Source organism: Salmo salar, chromosome ssa03 (genome assembly GCF_905237065.1).
Source record: "Salmo salar chromosome ssa03, Ssal_v3.1, whole genome shotgun sequence".
NCBI classification, from domain to species: domain Eukaryota; kingdom Metazoa; phylum Chordata; class Actinopteri; order Salmoniformes; family Salmonidae; genus Salmo; species Salmo salar.
The window spans coordinates 71,464,782-71,489,105 of record NC_059444.1 but is presented as its reverse complement, the minus strand read 5'-3'; the positions used below and the strand labels follow the sequence as shown (position 1 = coordinate 71,489,105).

At 43.1% G+C, this 24,324-nt stretch overlaps 1 protein-coding gene across 4 annotated transcripts in view; it reads right to left on the bottom strand.

Moving 5' to 3' along the window:
• The window catches only part of LOC106601502 (growth arrest-specific protein 7), a 31,172-nt gene extending 11,021 nt beyond the window's left edge, over positions 1–20,151 (bottom strand). Inside the window, exons 1-6 of one of the 4 annotated variants that reach the window (XM_014193726.2) lie at positions 19,963–20,151; positions 14,574–14,694; positions 12,845–12,922; positions 8,240–8,328; positions 5,667–5,729; positions 444–542 (exon numbers count right to left, since the gene is read on the bottom strand). In XM_014193726.2, coding sequence (XP_014049201.2) covers positions 444–542; positions 5,667–5,729; positions 8,240–8,328; positions 12,845–12,922; positions 14,574–14,694; positions 19,963–19,965 — 453 coding nt within the window. In that variant the 5' untranslated portion in view covers positions 19,966–20,151. Of the gene's footprint in view, positions 1–443; positions 543–5,666; positions 5,952–7,552; positions 7,788–8,239; positions 8,329–12,844; positions 12,923–14,573; positions 14,695–19,962 lie in introns of those variants that run through there. The other 3 variants (XM_014193727.2, XM_014193729.2, XM_014193728.2) reach the window with 3 other exon arrangements.
• Between the last annotated feature and the right edge of the window lie 4,173 nt (positions 20,152–24,324).

The window sequence follows — 24,324 nt, the reverse complement described above, 5'->3', positions numbered from 1 at the left end:
TTCGTCATTTGCGTGTGAGTTATGAGTGTGTGTATGTCTAAGGGTTGAACAAGGAGCAGCCCATCCCACTATGTGAAACAGGATGTGGATAGGACAGGGAGTGATGTGGTAGCCCCACGTGAACCAGAGGTGACAGATTCATTTCACACAATGGGCTTGAGCTTTGGCTGAGTGGAGCACATTATGCCACAGAAATACAGACAGCCACTGAGAACATGACTCAGTGGAACAAGAACAACCATCCAAATCACAGTTCAGTGAAAAGAGGCTTCTGTTACAATCATGTTTGTAGACACATGAGTTGGCGTTAATATGACAGACAAAATCTACCCTATTGGATTCAAAGTCATATGTAACAGGGCTGAGATTCCTATAAACATAGGAAGTAGGGATCTTATTCTATGAGCTGGATAGTGGTTTAGAGATGTCAGGCGCTATCTTACCCAGAAGTAGTCACAGTAGCTCCACTCATTGGGCTTCAGTAGCTGCTGCTCTGGCTGATCTGGCGTCACACTGGGCAGCGGGAAGGTGACGCAGTTGATCTGAATGCCAAAAAATTGTGAGTCGAATTGAAGAGAGTGAGAGACAAGTGAGAGAGGTTTCTGTGAAACATCAGAGGGAGAGGAAGAAAGAAAGGAGGAGGAGGAGGATAAGAGACTAATTACATTTAACTCTAAGGAATGAATGTGGGAGAAACGCGATGGTTGGAGCAGACATCAAAGGTGTCATTTGTGGGAGATGTGCATAGAAGCTTCTCATTTGGAGATGGGACATGGAGGCTCAGTTTGTGTCTGTCATGAGGACGGGAGTAAAGGTCAGGAATGAGTAAATACTCTCAGGGGGTGTTGGTCATCAAGATGGTGACCCAGAGAACCCTCGGAGGTGGAGATGGAGGGAGAGGGAGGGGAGAAATGGAGGGGGACAGATGGAGGGGAGAGGGACAGAGAAAGAGGGAGAGAAAAGAGGGGGGAGGAAGAGAGAGCACAAACCGTCCAGTCCTGGCCTTACGATCCTTACACTTATTTCTGATAAACTACAACAACATCATAACGTAGAGAAAGACCTACAATCAGGGATACTGAGGAAACAACCAACAACATCCCAAACCACTGTAGAGTGGAGTCACAGCTAAACACACCCAGCACTCAGACTGAATACACACTCTGGTCCACAGCGTCTTCAATTACCCTTAGAGGACTGCAATTATGTAATGTTCACCATCTGTAACCTCTCCCTTCTGGCACAACAACATGTCCTCTGTCTATGCCATACTGCCAATGATGTCCCAGAAGACTACATGGACATCCAGACATGCTGAATCTCAGATGCACAAATATGTATTATGTGTTCACTGCTTGGCTAAAGCACACGATGAGGAAAAACACACCGCAGATTTCTACAAGCTGATTACAATATTTGCTTATGTAACTATGACATTGTTTGAAGCTTTGTGTTGCAAATCATTGAGCCTATTGGGAGTTGAAACTATTTAGAATTAGGGAGAGATTTAGAGAAGTCAAACAGTGGAAGCAAGCCCTTAAAGCTATTCTGTAATAAATATTAACACGAGCTCCGTTCTTTCCTGAAGGCAACCAGCCGTCTGCAGAGATCTCCAACTCCTGCTTGAAAGCAGTTCTATCAATGACCCCTGGACATCTAATATGTACACACTAACACCCACATACAGACAGGCAAGAGAAAGGAGGTGCATCAATCACACACACACACACACACACACACACACACACACACACACACACACACACACACACACACACACACACACACACACACACACACACACACACACACACACACACACACACACACACACACACACACACACACACACGTCTGCATAATATGCATGCTTCCACACACCACATGAGATACAGTAGTAGAAGCACACACATAGAAGTGTCGTAGACTCTTTCTAACGCTACGCAACATGATTTACATAGTTGGTGGAGCCCAGTCACTTTGTTCATTTTCTGCCTGAGAGATCAGACTGATTGTCACACAGATTTTCCATCACACTGACCCGCCATCTATCACTGCTGTTGTTTATCTCCTGCTCACCTCCTCCAGAAAATGAGACCATTTATCTGCAGCATGGCTGTCTCTATAGCTCACTACTCTTTTATGGGCTCTTAGTGGGGTGCTACACTGTTAGGACTAAGAGATTCATATTCATTACCTCTGGGAAAATCAGGGAGAAATGTATGGCACTGTTGGCACTCTGTGTGGTTTAGAGTAGTTGATGTTTTTGGACAGTCAGCAAATCGAGGGTGTTATGGTTCAGCCTGACAGTGTTATGGAGATTCTAAAAGAGGCAGGCAGGGTCATAGCTTATGAATGATTCACATGATGTATGGTCATTCCTGTAGTTTAGAACAGACGAAAAACACTTACCCCCAACAGCAGACAGTGTTGACAAGTGCCAGTTTGCCTAATCAACCAGAGGGACAGTCTGTCCTCTACCTGCATTCATTATACAGTCATTTCTACCCTAAATGCTGAGGCAAATGTAGAAAGGTTCATTTATTGCCTGGATGTTTAAAAATTGTGAGCTGGACTTCACACATTGGAATGGTTTAGCTCTGCTGAATAGACTAATATCACTAACATCATGGAAAATAACCCATGCTTAAAGACATAAAACACAGAAAATAACCCATGCTTAAAGACATAAAACACAGAAAATAACCCATGCTTAAAGACATAAAACACAGAAAATAACCCATGCTTAAAGACATACACAGGGTGTCAACACATAAATCTCTTGCCACCTTAGCTAACACTATCAGAAAATAACTCTTCCCCCGGCACGTACTCGCGCGTGCATACACACACACACACACACACACACACACACACACACACACACACACACACACACACACTCTAGGGTGCTCAGCCACTGTTGCTAAGCGACAAATTACTTTTGCTGTAAAGGCACAATCCCCCATAATAACAAAGGATTCCAAGACGTCCTCCACTATTCTCAGAATGCTGTGGCTTCCTTCAACTCTGTGTTCACTCATTAATATAATGAGTGATTATTGTGTGACCGCTTTGGTGAAAACATTTTCTAATAATAATAATCAAAATAACCCATCTCAGTCTTCCAAACGACACAAGATGACACCCTAACAAGCTGTTACTCTTTCTTCTTAACAACAAGTCAAACAGCACTTGAGAATGTTTAATGAGGTGGAAAACATGGCTGGCTATTCAGATGATTCAGCCCTGTGCATCTTCCTTCCACCACACTCAGGACCAGCCTTATAATATGGAGGAGACAAGGTAACAAGGTTACGGGTCTACTGGTCTCAAATCAGTGGAGGCTGGTGTCACTTTAAATGGGAGGATATGCTCATTAAAATTGATTAAAACACATTAAACACACCGTTCCATTCACTCCATTCCAGCCATTAGTATGAGCCATCCTCCCTTCACCAGCCTCCACTGTCTCTAATGGAGGGGCCATGATCCATCCCATATGGGATCTGAGACATGCTCCAGTGGTGGACGTTAAAGTCGTTAATCTGTCCTTGACAGCTGGAAGACAGGTCGCGTGACGCAACATGCATCATGGCACAACAGAAAAACACCCTCCTGGACTGGCACCATGATGAACACCATACTCAGCATCAACGACTACAACCTCCCATTATTCCATCATTCCACGACACCACTTGTTCTACGCAATGAGTCCCTGAACAAAGCCATGAATATCAATTATCACAGACCAATTACCCATTCATGCGATTTCTCTTTACACCGCAAAGTATAAAACTGCATTATAATGGAATGAATGTAGCCTAATCTAGTGGTCTCCTTTTCTGAGATATTCAGTGCTTCATCCATTCATATTTCAACAGAAGATATGACATCATGGTTAAATGTTGAGGATGTGTACAGACTAGTAAAGCACAGTAACCATCATGGCTTATGTAGGATTGGATAGTACGCTGAGGATTGGGGTGCACAACAGCACCCCAATCCTTTGTCAACAATGCCATCAATCAAGCCCTATCAAAACAAAGCTCACCTGCAAAAAAAGATCTACATATAAAAAATATACATTTGTTTTCTATTTTTCCACAATATCAGTTCAATTCGTTTTCTGAATGGCTCCAGTGTTTCCTATGGCAGTGTTTTCCATTTCAGCGCCATTAATCAGTGTGCTATTGCTTTTGTAACCATGGAAACTGGCCTTGCTGCATCTCTCTGTGCAGGTCGGTGGGGCTTCACAATAGGCAGACTGACAGCTCCCGTGGCTGGAGCAGGTCAGCGAGCCCACCGAGCAGAACCAACACTGGGCACACACAGAACTGTCTGTCAGCCCTCAGCCCAGCACTCACCATCTCCTCCTACATTCCTCATTATAGACCCATAGGTTACATAACCACGAGGTCCAGTGTCAGAACAACTTAAACACTGAGGGATGTTTTACATAAACCTGGTTACATGTGGTCTACACAAATCCCTAATTTGTATAAGGAGTATAATGAGTTTAATGAGTTTAATGAATGCTAGTTATGGATACGTGGGAGTAGGAATTCAAGCTGCTTGTGTGATGTAAATGTTTTCATTAGCTGTTGTTGATGGAATTATAATCATGGCTGTAATGTGGAAGTGCTGATGTTGTGTTCTGGTGAAGGCAGTCCTGGGTGAACAGTATTGTCTTGCAGCTAGATGTCGGGTCCATTGGGGGATCGGAGGGATGAAGCATTACACTCATATAATATATTTCTATGTCTTCTAGAGAAGAAGACTCAGAGGGCTCGTCAGATTCTGGACCTGTCAGAGAGAAATATACTCTAAATATACCCAGAGATGTCAACTGCCAGCTACAAAGGTCTTGTGCTTTTCAAGAAAATCAAAGCCCATCATACATTTAAAGAGAATGATAAAAAAAAGACTTTGCTGCATGGGATACCTATTCTTACTCAAAGTCTGCGGCAGCTTCTGTGAACTGAGAGAAATCTGAAACTCTTCATTGCTTGAGGATGCATTTCTTGTGTGTAAATGCAGCTTGTGCAAGCCTCAGTCCCAAACACACAAGACTGATAGAAGGGAGTAGACACAGTACAGTCCATGAGAAAAAGATTGGCAGTTGACCTGTGGAAACCCCACTGATTAAGACTGATGTTCTATCCAATAGGCTGTTTGGTGTGGTGGCAGTGTTCCTGCACTGTGGGTTCCCCCATTACTCCACAGAGATCTGCAGCCAAACACAGAGACTACACTGCTACACGGACACAGCATAGTGGGTCAGATGCAGTACATTTTAACGTTGGCAGATGGTCGAATGAAATACACAAACATCTAGCCTATTGTTGGGTAAAACATTGTTATCTTCTTTCTTCTGTTCAATTATCTCAAAAGGGAATAATCCTAGCTAAAAATAAACATTCTGTCACATCTGCTGTTTCTCCCTGGTGTACTGGTGCACAGGATCTGTATCCTAAACACAGTCTGAGGCTGCTGCTGCTCTGAGAGAGAAAGGAAACAACAGAGATAGACAGAGAGAGAGAGAGAGAAACAGAGAGAGATAGAGAGTGAGAACAACACAGAGAGAAAGAGAGAGTGAGGGAGACACAGAGAGAGATGGGTAGTGAGATGGAGAGGTTCTGGGTTTGGAGCTCCAGGGTACTCACTGTTATCTTGGTCTCCTTGATCTCCTTGTTCTGCCTCTTGGCTGGTGAATTGTTCCCCGGGTTCTGTTGGGAGAGACAGGAGGCATCGTCAACGTCAAAGCTCTCCTCGGTGTCAAAGCTGGCCGCCTCCATCATCACACAACACCTCTTCTCCTCCTGCTCCTCTCTCTGCTCCTCACGGGGAAACCCTGCTCCTGCAACTGAGGCTGCCTCTCACAGCCTGCTGCCTGCCTGACGTGGTGAGTCGAGTGGAGACGCGTCACGGGGGTGGGGTGGGGGGGGTGAGTAGGGGGCTGGGGAGAATGGAGGGGTAGGAGTGGAGTGGAGGGAGGAGGTGGAGGCAGTTGGTCGTAGTCCTAGAAGCGTGACGAGGTCTGGAGGTTGACGGCAGGGGGAGGATGCAGCGAGGAGCCTTGTGTCTCCTTACTGTCCATACTGAAAACTACTGAGACAACACATGGATGGAGCCAGCGGAAGACAGCAAGAGAGAGAGTGCTTTAGCAATGTCAACATATGTTCCCCACGCCAATAAACCCCCTTGAGTTCAGTTGAGCGATGGAAGACTGAAGGAGAGGTGGGGATTTATTTACACATTCGATGGCCATGCCTCCCTCTTCCCTCTTCAGAGAGATAGAAAGAGACAGAGAGTGAGGGAGTGTGTGTGTGTGAGAGAGAGAGAGAGAGACAGGAAGAGGGAGAGAGAGGGTTTTAAATGAGGGAGGAGAGGATAAGGAGGGGGGGCAGGGTCTGAAGGAAATGGCTTAGTGATGATAACTAGAAGGCTAATTATGATTAAGAGGCAAGTTGGAGGAAAAGAGGAGGAGGAGGGAGAAAAACACAACCAATGAACAGCCTCTCTGGCCCCACATGTGTGTTTATGAGCTTTACAGATTTGGTCTGTGTGTGTGTGTGTGTGTGTGTGTGTGTGTGTGTGTGTGTGTGTGTGTGTGTGTGTGTGTGTGTGTGTGTGTGTGTGTGTGTGTGTGTGTGTGTGTGTGTGTGTGTGTGTGTGTGTGTGTGTGTGACAATGTGGTTTAGGGACGTGTATGTGCATACAATACTGTCTGACAGTGTGGGTGTGTGTTAGCGTAATGACAATTCAGAGCGGTGTGGGTACAGGATGTCTGATAATAGTGTGTGGGTACAGGATGTCTGATAATAGTGTGTGGGTACAGGATGTCTGATAATAGTGTGTGGGTACAGGATGTCTGATAATAGTGTGTGGGTGTTTGTAGAGGTGTGTTCGGTAGGTGTGTTTGTGGAGGGCTGATGCATCTTTGGATGTTTTTCAGGGTTGGGGTCCAGAGGGTGGATGAGCGGAAGAATTGATGTACACGTGAGTGCATCGTGTGTGAGTGCATCGTATGTGAGTGCATCGTATGTGAGTGCGGAGGGAGCCGAAGGGTGGGTGGGTGGGTGTGTGTGTGTGTGTGTGTGTGTGTGTGTGTGTGTGTGTGTGTGTGTGTGTGTGTGTGTGTGTGTGTGTGTGTGTGTGTGTGTGTGTGTTTACCCACGCGCGTGTGGTGGTGTTATCTGTGTGGGTAGGGCTGCAGCCACACTTATCCTCTCTTTCTCGCTCTCGCTCTCCTTCTGTCCCTCTCTAGTTCTACTCTCTCTCTCTCTAGTTCTACTATCTCCCTCTCTCTCTCTCTCTCTCTCTCTCTCTCTCTCTCTCTCTCTAATGATGGCGTTCCACCAGAGGCTGCAGCATGTTTGCAGCAAAAAGCAGAGCTGCCACCGTATGATCACCCCGAGGACACCACCCCACTGTGCCCTCCTCTCCACCCCTGCTTATTACAACAGCCCGCTGCAGAGGCCAACACAACAACACAGTCAGCTGTAGTGATCCAGTGAAAGCCTCATGCTTCGCATCAACGCACTCTCACCTTCCTCCTCCGAAACATGGCGCCGTTGACCAGCACCTACCGATGTGTCCGGGCTGCTTGGAGCGCGGCGATCCAGCCAGCGGACTTTCCCAGAAACCCAGGACGCCCAGTTCTCCCAGTTTGAGCTATAAAGATTCTCTTGCTGGTGTCCTTTCAAAAGCTGACAACAAACCCTGCGGCGGGGTCCAAATCTCAGCTGCCCATATGGCCCAAATCTGTTCATCTATTCTCCCGTTAGCTGATGACGGGGTACTCACTAACGGTGAGTAATTAGTCACGTGGGTTGGCGTGTAACACTTCTTGGCCCAGGTTCATAGCTGCTCAAAGCAGGACTGGGGAGGACCATAGAGGACAATTTTGTCCTGAAGAATGTTTGATGCGTGTGATGGATTTCAAGCATACCATATCAAGAATAAACAGTAAATTATTGCATTAAAATAGTAAAAGTGTTAATTTGCTTGCCTGCAACATGTTATAGGTGTTACAGGAACCATTATTGAGTTTGAGCTGCTTAATGTTGATGTGAAATCAATATCAGACAACTATTTCACTCCAATCAATATGTTGAGCTGATTGCAATGTTCCAACCGTAATAGACTTAACGGGTTGGACAAAATATAGGTGTATCAGGCGAAGTCCCTTTTAAAGAGGGTATTGCAGACTGCAGTGCTGAGTTGAAAGTCTCACCTGTTTGTCCATAGTGGCTCTCCGTAGGGGCACGCCAGGGGGGTCCGTGGGATGCATAGCACTTCCTGTGTTGTAACGTGTTCCATTGACTACAGAGGAAAAGATCAGAAATGTCATTGAGATGATTGACAGATTAAACCCGCTCATTACTGAATCAGGTCAGAACGATAAACAGATGGGGGAACATACAACTCCTTCATATGAAGGACTGTGTATCAATCCATTATAGTAAAAAGGTCAGGTTGTGCTCATGTCTTAAAGTGACATCTTAATGTTATGGAGTCATTTGCATCCTAACAGTAGGGAATAATACATTCCCATTCATCGTCCAGACAGAAAGCAGTTTGCACTCCCTTATATCCCTCCTTTGTCCCAGCTCCAGTCCATCTCACTGGGCTACGGCTCAGTACACAGCATATCTCATAGGTGTTTTTATCTTCTTCTCCCTCTGGCCCATAAGAAAACAATGGCCTTAAAATAATGCCAACGGCCTAAAGGGAGATGTTCCTGTGTGTCTGTACGTGTGTGTGTCTGGGTTTGTGTGTGTGTGTGTCACAGCCCTGCATACGTCAACGGTAATGTCCCTACTCACATCCTACAGGGTTCTAATGGTTCCTCATCAGCCGTGATTCATGGCCTGTCACTGCATATCAAGGCAGCCCATCTCAAAATGAGCTAGAGTATTATTACAGTTGAAGTCGGAAGTTTACATACACCTTGCCAAATACATTTAAACTCAGTTCCACAATTCCTGACATTTAATCCTAGTAAAAATTCCCTGTCTTAGGTCAGTTAGGATAACCACTTCAGTTTAAGAATGTGAAATGTCAGAATAATAGTAGAAAGAATGATTTATTTCAGCTTTTATTTATTCCCTCACATTCCCAGTGGGTCAGAAGTTTACATACACTCAATTAGTATTTGGTAGCATTGCCTTTAAATTGTTTAACTTGGGTTAAACGTTTCAGGCAGCCTTCCACAAGTTTCCTACAATAAATTGGATGAATTTTGGCCCATTCCTCCTGACAGAGCTGTTGTAACTGAGTCAGGTTTCTAGGCATCCTTGCTCGCATACACTTTTTCAGTTCTGCCCACACATTTTCTATGGGATTGAGGTCAGGGCTTTGTGATGGTGACTAAAATACCTTCACTTTGTTGTCCTGTTCTATTTTTGTTTTATCAGACCAGAGGACATTTCTCCAAAAAGTACAATCTTTGTCCCCATGTGCAGTTGCAAACCATAGACTGGCTTTTTATGGCGGTTTTGGAGCAGTGGCTTCTTCCTTGCTGAGCGGCCTTTCAGGTTATGTCGATATAGGATTCGATTTACTGTGGATATAGATACTTTTGTACCTGTTTCTTCCAGCATCTTCACAAGGTCCTTTGCTGTAGTTCTGGGATTGATTTGCACTTTTCGCACCAAAGTACGTTCATCTCTAGGAAACAGAACGCATTTCCTTCCTGAGCGGTATGACGGCTGCGTGGTCCCATGGTGTTTATACTTGTGTAGAGATGAACGTTGTACCTTCAGAAGTTTGGAAAATGCTCCCAAGGATGAACCAGACTTGTGGAGGTCTACAATGTGTTTTCTGAAGTCTTGGCTGATTTATTTTGATTTTCCCATGGCGTCAAGCAAAGAGGCATTGAGTTTGAAGGTAGGCCTTGAAATACATCCACAGGTACACCTCCAATTGACTCAAATGATGTCAATTAGCCTATCAGAACCTTCTAAAGCCATGACATCATTTTCTTGAATTTTTCAAGCTGTTTAAAGGCACAGTCAACTTAGTGTATGTAAACTTCTGACCTACTGGAATTGTGATGCAGTGAATTAGAAGTGAAATAATCTCTGTCTGTAAACAATTGTTGGAAAAATGACTTGTGTCGTGCATGAAGTAGATGTCCTAACCGACTTGCCAAAACTATAGTTTGTTAACAAGAAATTTGTGGAGTGGTTTTAAAAAGAGTTTTGATGACTGTGTCTTTCCTGTGGCTCATTTGGTAGAGCATGGTGTGTGCAACGCCAGCATGGTGTGTGCAACACCAGGGTTGTGGGTTTGATTCCCATGGGGGGCCAGTACAATAAAAATAAAAATGCATGAAATTAAATGTATGAATTGTATGCATTCACTACTGTTAGTTGCTCTGGATAAGAGTGTCTGCTAAATGACTAAAATGTAAATGACTCCAACCTAAGTGTATGTAAACTTCCAACTTCAACTGTACATCAGCATGACTCCTGAGGGAAGCTGAGCACCACAGCCATGTAAAGACCCAACATAATGACTCCTGAGGGAAGCTGAGCACCACAGCCATGTAAAGACCCAACATAATGACTCCTGAGGGAAGCTGAGCACCACAGCCATGTAAAGACCCAACATAATGACTCCTGAGGGAAGCTGAGCACCACAGCCATGTAAAGACCCAACATAATGACTCCTGAGGGAAGCTGAGCACCACAGCCATGTAAAGACCCAACATAATGACTCCTGAGGGAAGCTGAGCACCACAGCCATGTAAAGACCCAACATAATGACTCCTGAGGGAAGCTGAGCACCACAGCCATGTAAAGACCCAACATAATGACTCCTGAGGGAAGCTGAGCACCACAGCCATGTAAAGACATTATATAATAAACCAGCTCTTCCTCACACATAATGGAGCAGCGAATAGAGATCAGAGGGGACACTCTATTAGAGAGACATACAGAAATATATATCAAGGTATTTTATGAGGTCTCAGAACAACATTGTGCTGAAATGGAATGGTATGAAGTCTCACTAGGTGGGTATCTGCAGTATCATCAGATAGGATAGGGAGCCCATGGCGGTGCCGTCATACTTATTCTGGAGCCCATGGCTGTCTCCATGAATGCTTTGCATTATCCAAGCAGACTGAGTTATGGACTCAGATACAGGCAGTGTAATCTGAGCCCACTTCCTGTTCAACACTACTTCACCCTCTCTAACCTTACCCCCAATCCGCCTAACTTCCTGGGGCTCGACTCCAGTGCCGGGCCGGGGCATCCGGAGCCCAGGGAGGATCCGGGCTGGACTAGCCAGGCAGAGAGATCCCTCAACCTGGGCTCCATTACTGCCCATGCCCCTTCTGGGAGGATATGCCATACAACTCTCCTTCCATGGCCTCCAACTGCTCTTAAATACAAGTAAAACTAAATGCATGCTCTTCAATCAATCGCTGCCTGCACCTGCCCGCCCGTCCACCATCACTACTCTGGACGGTTCTGACTTAAAATATGTGGACAACTACAAATACTTAGGTGTCTGGTTAGACTGTAAACTTTCCTTCCAGACTCACATCAAACATCTCCAATCCAAAGTTAAATCTAGAATTGGCTTCCTATTTCGCAACAAAGCATCTTTCACTCATGCTGCCAAACATACCCTCGTAAAACTGACCATCCTACCGATCCTCGACTTCGGCGACGTCATTTACAAAATAGCCTCCAATACCCTACTCAATAAATTGGATGCAGTCTATCACAATGCCATCCGTTTTGTCACCAAAGCCCCATATACTACCCACCACTGCGACCTGTACACTCTCGTTGGCTGGCCCTCGCTTCATACTCGTCGCCAAACCCACTGGCTCCAGGTCATCTACAAGACCCTGCTAGGCAAAGTTCCCCCTTATCTCAGCTTGCTGGTCACCATAGCAGCACCCACCTGTAGCACGCGCTCCAGCAGGTATATCTCTCTGGTCACCCCCAAAGCCAATTCCTCCTTCGGCCGCCTCTCCTTCCAGTTCTCTGCTGCCAATGACTGGAACGAACTACAAAAATCTCTAAAACTGGAAACACTTATCTCCCTCACTAGCTTTAAGCACCAGCTGTCAGAGCAGCTCACATATTACTGCACCTGTACATAGCCCATCTATAATTTAGCCCAAACAACTACCTCTTCCCCTACTGTATTTATTTTGCGCCTTTGCACCCCGTTATTTATATTTCTACTTCCACTGCAAATCTACCATTCCAGTGTTTTACTTGCTATATTGTATTTACTTCGCCACCATGGCCTTTTTTGCCTTTACCTCCCTTATCTCACCTCATTTGCTCACTTTGTATATAGACTTATTTTTCTACTATATTATTGACTGTAGGTTTGTTTTACTCCATGTGTAACTCTGTGTTGTTGTATGTGACAAACTGCTTTGCTTTATCTTGGCCAGGTCGCAATTGTAAATTAGAACTTGTTGTCAACTTGCCTACCTGGTTAAATAAAGGTGAAATAAATAAATAAATAAAAAGGATTAGCCTTGTCTGGTCTGACAAATCCCTACAGCTGGCTGTTCTCTCCCTGATCTCCCAGTGTGTGGAGAAAACATGCCAGCAGTGGAATACCATCTACTGTCCTGGGATGGTGTTCCTCGGATATACAGTAATGAGAGGCAGAACCTGAAATGCCCCTAAATAAGCCAACAAGGGTTCCAGCTAGCTAGGTCAAGTTAGATTGCTAAGGCTTCAGTTGTACAGCTACTACACAGTGAAGAAGAGGAATTGCTATATCGATGCAAGCAACACTTTTGACACTTATTTAACTCAATAGATATGGTAGATTTAAGTCAGAAGAGGCTTGATGTTACCTTCTGGTAAGGAGTTCCTTTGTGCCGGTGGTCTCACTGGGGTTCCATAAGTAGCGGAGGGCCGTTCCCATGTTGTTTCTGGAAGGACACATAAATGGTTAAAGCCAAATGAGGAGTAAGGCACAATGGACACACAGTTCCACAGTTTCCCTGAACGCTGAATGAAACTCTAAAGGACACAGGTGGAGAGCACAACCATTCAGAAATGTTCAAAAAGTATTGTGAGGACCTGGTCACACAGGACTATAGCAGGCGACTACTGTGTTCTGATAATCAGTGTTCTCTTTCAGTTGAGAACAGAGAAACAGGAAGAGAATACTTGAAATGAAAAGTATTGAAATGAATGATTCACTTGCAGAAAAAAACTATTGAGATTCTTGACATTCTCTCAGAATCAAACAAACATCATTCCAGTTAGTGGAGCAAGAAGTCCTTTGTCATCTGGACAGTGTTAGAGATTCTTTCTGACTATCAATCAGGCAGAGACACTGTATATACAATGATCTGATAACTTCGGTACATTACATGCTCTTGAGTAATAAAAGTGTTAGATTTGCTTGAAAATACAACTGAGTGCCCTTTAAAAATAGCATCTCTAATCAGTGTAATTCAAAAACACATTCTAATCATTATGCAGTTGAATTAAAGTCCATAATGGAATTCAGTATAATAATGAGTGTTACAGCATATGGTTTTATAAAATAGCCTCTGGGTCTTTATCTCTACTACAGTGTGTGGTGTGCCAAGGTGCAGTGTTCTGCCAGGGTGTTGGAGCTGCCGTGGGTGAAGCCTGGCTTTGTCCTGTGGGAAACAGTCTTTTTCTCTGTCTCCTATCCCATTGAGGGACACACACACACACACACACACACACACACACACACACACACACACACACACACACACACACACACACACACACACACACACACACACACAGAGACAGTCTGTGTAGTGCAGAATCATACCACCAAATGAAAAGGGTCCGATAAGCATCTCTATAAAAGGTTGGCTGCCTATTAGCCCTGGTATTAAACAAGCAGGTATTTCTTCTGTCTAGTAAATAGGGGTTGTTTAAATGTCATTACACAGGACGGCTTTGTGGAAAACATGGGTTGAGCTGCTGAGGTACCTGCAGCAGTGGTTGCAATCACCACACATTTGGGCTAATCAGATGAAAGTGGATGAGATGTTAAGCCCTCCTTCAGATGAATGGGCTGGAGAGATGTTGATGATGGGGAATGGTAATGAGCTCTCTGAGACGGCAGCATTTCACAGCAGAATTGGAAACTATGGTTACCAAACAAAACACTGACAAATGGAACTGATGGTTTCTGATTTAAAAAGATTTGAACCTACACACTGGAGAAGGTTGTTAAGACAAACATCTGTGTATGCTAACCTGACGCAGTAAAAAAATGCCCCAAAAAATGAAGTAAGCTTTATGCATGTGGACGCATCACACTTTTTTGGCTCGTGAAATGATGAAATATGTTTGGTTCCAGCATAATCGGGTAGATTATATAGCTACAGTAATAATGCAGATATATACATTATATATACATAGTCAGAGGGGCATTGTAGAAATCTATGGTGCTGGCAGAAGGGGAATCACAGCCAATAGGAGTGGAGGATCTGCCAGATTTCTTCCACCCTCCTCATAATATTGATCCTCCTCTCACATGAGTGAGCATGTCAGTAGGGTTGTGGTGGAGCTGCGTGCCTGGCTTACCTTTGCTGCCGGTGTTGACGTAGTACCTGCATCCCTCGGGTGACATGTAACATCTCCAGCCTTGGGGAAGAGGGACACTCTTAGTCTCATCCCCCGGTGCAGGGCAGGTGGCCGCTGGCTTCTGTCACAAACATACCACTCATTTCACTACCAGATAACTCATATAAGCTGGGACTGTTTCCCAGTCTTGCTCAAATAAATGGTGAGTACAAATATTAACTATTCATTGAGCAATGTTGATTTTGTTCTGTTTTTTTTTTACTGTAATTGATTTGCGCACTTGATTAATATACATAATATTCCATACTACGTATCTGCATATCAAGGAGGGGTTGCATCAGCCTCTAATGTTCCCAATTAGCAGTGTCTGATCATTTCTACCCAGTTACAGTACAAAGTACTCCCACATTTCTAAAGCAGGCTGATTGCAGGAGCAGACACAGCTGTGTAGGAAAGATCTGTTTTAATTAGGAACAATGTCATTATTCATATAATTTCATACAGGAAATACTTGAACTGTGGCAAGGACTGGGAAAGCTTGTTTGATTGTTGGAAGGGTGTTCTTTTCTTTCAACCCTTCATGTGGTTGATGGTAAACTGAGAAGACCCCACTGCTGAAAGAGACAAAAGAAGGCCCCATTGCACTCTGAAACCCCCACCTAAACCAGCCTAATGGAACATAATTAGAGCTCTTTGACAACACAGATCAGCCTTATGTTTATCGATGAGCAAATGAAGCAAACAAAGAAAAGAACACCCTCCCTACAATTAAACATGGGCAGGTTTGATAATGCTGTGGATTTGCTTTGCTGGTACTGGGGGCCTTGAACATGTGCAAGACATCATGAAATCAGCAGATTATCAAGGTGTTCTGGAGTGCAATGTTCAACCCAGTGTCCAAAAACTGTGTCTCTGTCAGTGGTGTAAAGTACTTAAGTAAAAATATTTTAAAGTACTATTTAAGTCGTTTTTTAGGGTATCTGTACTTTACTTTACTATTTATATTTTTGACAACTTTTACTTCACTACATTCCTAAAGAAAATGATGTACTTTTTACTCCATACATTTTCCCCGATAAAGTACTCATTACATTTTGAATGCTAAGCAGGACAGAAATGGTCCAATTCACACACTTATCAAGAGAACATCCTTGGTCATCTCTACTGCCTCTGATCTGGCGGACTCAGTAAACACAAATGCTTTGTTTGTAAAGTATGTCTGAGTGTTGAAGTGTGACCCTTGCTATCTGTAAATAAAAAAAACAAGAACATTGTGTCGTATGGTTTGCTTAATATAAGGAGTTTTAAATTATTCATACTTTTACTTTTGATACTTAAGTATATTTAAAACCAAATACTTTTAGACTTTTACTCAAGTAGTATTTTACTGGGTGACTTTCACTTTTACTTTTTCTATTAAGGTATCTTCACTTTTACTCCAGTATGACAACTGGGTTCTTTTCCTCCACTGGTCTCTGTTGAAGGTTGTGGGGCTTCCAGCAGAACAACAACCCAAACACACATGAGAAAGCACCCAGGAATGGTTCAAGAATAAACACTGGACTCTTCTGCAGTGGCCAGCAATGAGTCCAGATCTGAATCCCATCATAAACCCACGGTGAGATCAGAAAACAGCAGTTGGTGAAAGGCATCACTCAAACATTGAAAAATTAGAGCAGTTTGCAGCTGAAAAATGGGCCAAATTTCCATGTGCAGCAACCCCATTGATGATTACAATAAGTGTTTTTTTGCAGTTATGTTCACCAAAGGCTGTTTAACCAAGTATTAGCTCCTGGGTGCCATTTATTTTGTCCATGCCATTTGTTGAAATTTTCTTAAATAACATTGTAAACTTAAGTGTCCCCCCCCCCAAAAATGGTTCTGCAATGTTGACAATCCAATAAAAAAATGGTTCCATTTGAACTTATTTCAGAAGTTCAAGGGTTCCAATATATTTGTCCACCACTGCACATGTTTCCTTGAAGTGTGCAAACAACATCCGTTCCGATGTGCTGTTATTATTTGGAAGCTATTCTTTTCGGCTCACAGTGCTTTCTTCAGGGCTTTCACAGTGCCTTCCCTTGGTTGGAGGGTGTTATTCACAATGATCCACTATCTGGATAAATAACAATAACAGCTTCTTGGACCTTATCAGCAGTTCCCAGAAGCCTCATACACACCCATAAAGCTCCTGGTCACATTGCGAGTGCAGAATTTACTGCAGTGTACTTTACAAGGCAAAAGTCCTCTTTAATCTACAGGGATGGCCTGACCGACGATTCATTGTCATTAGCAACAGTGTGTTGCCCAGTCAAAGCTGTCTGCTGTATCTGACAGAGGGCCTGCTGAACTCTGCCTGTACCTCTTCTAACATGGTGACTGGCTGCTAGTCACGACCCTACCCCAGATCCACTGAGGAGTGTGGGGACAGAGGGGGAGGAGAGGGGGAAAGGGAGGAGAGGAAGGGAAAGATATTAATGGAATGATAAAGCAGAGAGATCCTGCGGATATCTACACTCGTTTGATGTACAAGATAAAAGGGATTCCTTTCTGTCTCTCTTTCTGATATAAAGCACTGGGCTTGCAGTGAGCAGTTTGCAGTGAGTACAATACAAAGCGCCTCGTCTTCATTGACGAGCCATGCTGTGCTGCACGATACTGTCCTCAGTCATTTATCATGAGCTCATAAAATGCATTATCCTTCCTCAAGCTCCCAATAAGGACATACTGTATGTGATTACACTATGTCAGACAAATCATGAACATACTGTATCACCAAAGAGCACAATGTCCATTAGCTTAACATAAATCAGACTTTATACAATATAATGGCCACTACTAACCCTAACCTAATGCATCTTAGGCAGCATACAATCCTCTGAACCATGGAATAGCAGTGAACTGTTACTTTTTGCCGGAGACATGAATCGTTAACTAATTAATCCTCCCAGAGAGATGTAAATGACAGATTCTTATCTTGAGATTTATATCATTTGTGATTTATCTCACTTCCCTGAGCTGTAGCGATTTCACATGTCCCCTGGCAAAAAACTGTTGAATAAAGCGGAACGGCGTCCAGGCTTTCAAAGAATTTAAAAGGACAAAATCCTCTGGATATCTCCTGCCAAATCCCACAATCCTCTGGGGTGGTGCTCCCACTGCAACCCCTGGGAGGAGACTCTTTATAGAGTATACTCCCCTCCAGTTTCCTCAGTTCCCATTGAATACCAACAAAACAACAGGACAGGCCCTCTCCCACCACTACAGAGGAGAGTCTGGGCTCTTGCTGTTAGCATGCCCTTCTCTGGCTTCATTGGTATGACTGGGAATGAATGAGAGCATTAACCCCACTTTGTGCTACCTGCAATAGGGGGATTATTATAGTGCAGCACCTGAAGCTGGTTAGAGACAGGGGTACTAAAGGAAGAGCCAGGCCTAGTGTTAAATCCTCACCGCTGACTGATCTCTCTGCCTATTGTATCCTACTTAGGGCCTATCTATCTCACTCAGTGGTGTGGTCCGGTGGGCAAAGCCCTTTCACTGTCACTCCAGGAAGTCTTGGTGGTGCACCGAGTGCCCTGTAACAGTTTTAAACTCCAAATTGCTTTCAACAGCAAATGACCATTCGCTAAGCTCCGCCCCAGAATTTTTAGCAACCAATCGCAGTGCGACAACTGTCGAGTCCGACACATTTTCAATTGCATAAATGCTCACTTTTCAATTGCATAAAAGCCAGTGAGGGCTATGGCAAAAACTGAGTTATTAAAAAAAATGAAATAGCTTAATAATTGAACAGTGCAAAGGGAGTATTGTGATTCCTAAAGTGCAGAGTCTGTTGATGGAGTATTTTTTGAATCCGAAATTCTACTTTTGTTACATTGTATAACTTGTTTTCCAAAAATGTATGTTAGCTAGCTAAGTTTGCAATGTTATGAATACAACTCTCATCTGCTGTCGACAGCAGGATACGATTTGAGAGCACTAGTTAGCTCCAGAAGTGGTTATAGCTTTGACTGCATGCTGAGTGAATTCAGCACCATTCAGTGGCTAGCTGCACTACAAACATTACCAGGTTCCCTTGAAGCAATTGTAATGACAGTCCACCACAACATATCCAAGAGTTAGTAAGGCGTAGTCTGTGTTTAACCCACTGAGGTAGGGTTTCATTTCATTGTGTATTATAAACAGTTTGAGATCATTTTGAGAGGATTTCGCCAGTAGTTGAATGGGGAATTGGGCTTTTCTGGAAAATGTTGTCCGAGGTTGCAGCAGTAACCAAGGGGGGCAGGGCTTAGTGAAAGGTAATTAGGAAACGTTCCAGAGAACGAGAGTGGCAGGAATAGATGAAATCCCACTGCAAATGTGGTACTTGTGCTAGCTTTGAGTCATCAGTCAATCGAGTTGATTGTCATTGTATGACCCTTTGTTTAGAATGTCTACATACTGAGGTGATTTCAAAAACACTGCATCTGCATTGATTCAACCTGCTACCTCAGGCTCTGCTATGCACATAATATCTTCCATTCTGTCCAATCACATCAATTCAAATTAAGGCACTGTGGTGCTTGTTGTCAGTCACCCACATTTGTGTACATGTTAAATAATATATTGCAACAAAATGTTGCATCCAAGTTCAGTATGGTAAGTGACTCTTAATCTGAAACACTTACGAAACAGTGGACTAAATGTAATTTGTTTTTACATGGTTTTCTCTGTGGCTCCAGGGCATGTACAGTACTAACTGTACTGTACATTTCAGTAATTATGAGAAAAGTCTTTTAAAACAACATACCGTAACTCCACACATGATAATGATAAAAAGGGGCGAACATGGACAAATCAGTGAGCCCTGTTTCTTACACAGGCTAATGAACGTGACAATAAACAATCCAGACTTCATTTAACAGGTTCTGTTTTTATCTTTCAAGGGAAACAGAGCCTTCCTGAAGACACAGAAGAAGAGGGAATTTGACTGAGCTAGGAGAGCAGGGTGGCTGAGGGACAGAGGGACATTTAAAACCAACAGTGAAGATCAAAGTGTTTTGGCAGGCCCCCCCACAGGGCACACATTGTGCTGCAGAAGAAGTGGGATATGAGAGCTATATCTGGACAGAGACAGACAGACCATGTCTAAGCAGAATAAAAATCCACCAAACTCAAAAGGATGATAAATAAAATACATCTACATCCGACACAAAGGCTTGAACAGAGCCAATGAATCTCCTGTACCCATTCTGTCTGACTACCACAATTGTTCCGCTGAAGCAACAGTGCTCCATTGAAGAAACTCCCAAATCTGTCAAAAAATGTAACACCGCACATAAAGTACTGTCAAAAATGTCATTGATAACAGAGACTGATAATAATAGCATTAAAAACAAAGCCTTACCATGTTGGGCTGAGACTAAGTCGTAAGGAAGCAAACAGCCAAATGAAAGAAGTGTCCGTTAACGAGTCACAGTGAACATTGAGTGGGACAAGGCTCTTTTAGAACCAGGAGGAGGAAACATTTGTCACACATATGGGTTCTCATTACTGGCCAGAGTGACCCGGCACCCAGGGTCAAAGCTAAGACATGGAAGGAATGGACAGACACTAAACATCTTTCTACTCCGCCTCTTTTCTTTATTTACAAGACAAAGAATAAAATGGTCCAGGAAGAACCATCTTGTGGTATGAGACGTTTTCTATGAATCTTTGTTAGTGTCCAGCAGATGTTTGGGTCTGGAAGCCCATTCTCAGATGCAGCCAGGGGCCTTCTCCATGGCAGGCCACACAATGGCCAACACTGTGAGACAGAGCTGTGAGGCACTCGCAGGCAACAAGGCCCGTTTTGTGTTGATCCGTCCCTCCATTTCTTATAAATCAAATTGACCCCGTGTGAAGTGTGTTCGAGCTGCCACACTCCCCTCTGATACTGACTGATTGTGACTGACTATCTCTAAGAAGGCATGCAGCCGGCCAGGCTACATCATCTGGCAGCTGGCTAGACAGAGATCTAAATGAAAAAGCGATAAGAACCAGTGAAGACAGCAGACACATTTTCAATCTTTAGAAACCCAAATTTCAAGCGGAGTCGTCCTGTTCAACATCAAGTTCATTTACAGCCAGGATGTCTGACATGTCCTTAAGAACTCATCAAGGCCATGGGGGACTATTTGTGTGGAATATGTTTATATGGCCTATTTATTTTGTCCTTTTCACAATCACTCAGCTTAATGCAAATCAGAACAAAGGCTTACATTACCTATAAGACACAGAACTCATACTCATTTACATTTACATTTACGTCATTTAGCAGACGCTCTTATCCAGAGCGACTTACAAATTGCATTAAGTTATCAAAGCCTGTTATAGTAGTATATCTGGTACGCAATGTGCACTATAGGGACGGCTTCATGATGAGATTCTTGAGATGTTGATGATTGACAACACATGATAATGTCTGAAACAAACACGTTGTCCTCTTGAGTTTTGAATATGAGTTAGAAGAACACATAAGCTCACACTAAACGTTCCAAAGATGAGGACACTGTGTTTCTTGTTGACTGAACTTGTTGACAAGTGGCAAAGCACCGTTTATTAGCTCCAGAGCATACTGGAGCATCATTGACCAACTTCAATGGAGTGTTTCATGTTATCAAACAATCTTCACTGAAGGAGCAGAAATAATTCAATGTTGGTTCTCTCGTCTGATATGAGGGGTATATAAGACAAACATGCGCCTACAGCAGCTGTGGAGTATCTGTATCTGATCAGTTAATGGAGTTCATGAGTTGATCAGACTGATCAGTTAATGGAGTTCATGAGTTGATCAGACTGATCAGTTAATGGAGTTCATGAGTTGATCAGTTAATGAGTTCATGAATTGATCAGACTGATCAGTTAATGAGTTCATGAGTTGATCAGACTGATCAGTTAATGAGTTTTTGAGTTGATCAGACTGCAGAGCATAATAGTCCCTTTTCAGATTGCTCAACTTTCAAATACACTTCATATACTGTACCTTTGATCACTATTGTAAAGTGTACTGTATATATATATATATAGGTACATCGTGTGTGTGTGTGTGTGTGTGTGTGTGTGTGTGTGTGTGTGTGTGTGTGTGTGTGTGTGTGTGTGTGTGTGTGTGTGTGTGTGTCTGTCTGTGTGCATGCGTGCATCTGTGAAGGATGTGTGTGTGTGTGTGTGTGTGTGTGTGTGTGTGTGTGTGTGTGTGTGTGTGTGTGTGTGTGTGTGTGTCTGTGTCTCTGTCTGTCTGTCTGTCTGTCTGTGTGCATGCGTGCATCTGTGAAGGAGGCCTTCTAGTCAGGCAGGCCCTATTACTGTACAGTTTGACATGAAAGACGACAGGTTTGAAAGGCTTGCTTATTGTCATCGACATCTTGTACTAGAAGCTTTTCACACCAGAACGTGATTGATGTAGCTACGTTAAGAACAAGGAGTTGCTTAAGCTCAGTAAGTAAGCATCCTCTTGTGGAAGATAATGGTGAAACAAGCAGTGTGATGCTTTCACTCATACAGAATGAAAAGGAATAGCCTTTAGAATATTTGATTTGACAATTTAAAATCCATAAAATGTTACACCAAGCAACAGATACATAAATAAACACAGTATCTGACGTCTCAATACATGATCTGGAATTCTTCAAATTGAATTACGTTTGTCACCCCAAAGCACAATATTCAGTATCCAACAACTTGAACTGCAATGTCTTATTTGATCGTTCTCAGTTTATGTATGTACTCATTCATTTGTTATCCCATCCATTCATTGTGTAAGGACACCTTGTGTGAATATTAAGTTCAAAGCCCTTGCAGACTAGGCTATCCTGCTGTCCATGACATATCAAATGTTCAATCAAAGTGAAATACAAATCCTGCTTTGTTAATTTCTAGTTGGCATACATTGGATGTCACTATGTGAGTACACTGTCCTATCGCTCACCTTGCTGTGACATTGCACTCTACAGTCACATGGTATAGTAATGTTCTGATAAAGCCTTGTCTTAAAGGGATACTTCGGGACTTCCCCAGAGTGAGATGAACTTGTGGATACCATATTTATGTCTCTGCGTGCAGTTTGACTGAAGTTGCTAACAAGCGCAATTGCAAACTAGCGTTAGCTCAATGACTAGAAGTCTATGAATATCTGCTAGCATGCTAGTAGATACCCATAGAGTTCCAGTCAGGGGCACCAGGTAGCCTAGTGGTTAGAGCTTTGAGCCAGTAACAGAAAGGTTGCTGGATCAAATCCCTGAGCTGACAAGGTAAAAATCTGTTGTTCTGCCCCTGAGCAAGGCAGTTAACCCACTGTTCCCTAGGTGCCATGGATGTTGATTATGGCATTGTAACAATCGTCTGGAAGAGGGGACCAAGATGGTAAGTGGTCATAATTATATTTAATGAAACACTTTAAAACAAACACGAACGCCAACAGTTCTGCCAGGTAACCACACACAAGACAGAAAACAACTACCCACAAAACCCCAAAGGAAAACAGGCTGCCTAAGTATGACTCCCAATCAGCGACAATGAAGTACAGCTGTCCCTGATTGAGAGCCATACCAGGCCAAAACAAAGAAATACAAAAACATAGAAAAAAGGACATAGAATGCCCACCCAAATCACACCCTGACCAAACCTAAATACTGACATAAAAAAGGCTCTCTCAGGTCAGGGCGTGACAGGCATTCACAAATTCATTTGACTCTGGGGAAGTAGATAAAAGGCCAAAATCCCCAAGTATCCCCTTAACAATGAACAAAAGGTCACATGAAAATGATTAACTTTACTTCTTTGTGAATAATATGGTCTGTAGAGTGGACATATAAGTTATGCCGGTTAATTCTGCCATTCTGATGAACAGAGAGAACAGGGTTCATACTGTAACTGCTGTTTGGATTGGACTGTGGCCATGTACTTATTGTTAAAACAGCTGTATCCAAGTCCGGGGCTTTGTACGCCAGTATTTCCATCCCAATTAACCTGAATTATCCTTTAAAAAGAAGGGAAACAATCCTCTTCAAATCTGCTTGAACGTGTCTGAGTAATCATTTTACTTTTCTACAATCACAACCTACTCTATTTTAAATGTAGCCGAGTCTATGATATTGGATCTTGATTAATGCAACAACCTGGATGAATGAATAGGGAGTGTGTCCAAAGTGCCTACTAAGCACAACTCATATTTATAGCTTTGGGGTCATTTTCAAATGCTCTTCTCAACAACAGCAGATGAATGCTTTGACAGATATTACTGGCGCAAATGTTTCCCCCCTATCGTTTGGCTTGCATTGTTACTATATCATCTTTATATGTAAGTTACAGTATTTCAGCTAGTTTTTCATCTATGAAATATTGGGAGTATCATGTAATATTGTCATTAATATCCATGGCTCTATATATTATTATATGTATGTATGTATAGAGAGAGAAACGTATGCCCAGATCACTGAGCATAGAACTAAACAGTCACAGTTCGTTGCAATCTCTTTTGGTTGTGGTTAATAATGCATTGATGTCAGGTTCTTTATTGAATGGAAATGTGACATATTATAGTGCACGAGTGGTAGGCCTAAATATAACCATAGAGTACCTTGTGCTTAATGGAGTTATCCATGGGCAACAGGTTCATGCAGCTCAAACAATGCATGCCCATTACCCCCTAGCATCAGCAACAAGGTAAGTCTCCCCCCTGTTTGACAAGAATAGCTGAATTCTTATAACTTCATGTTAAAAAGCAGATTTC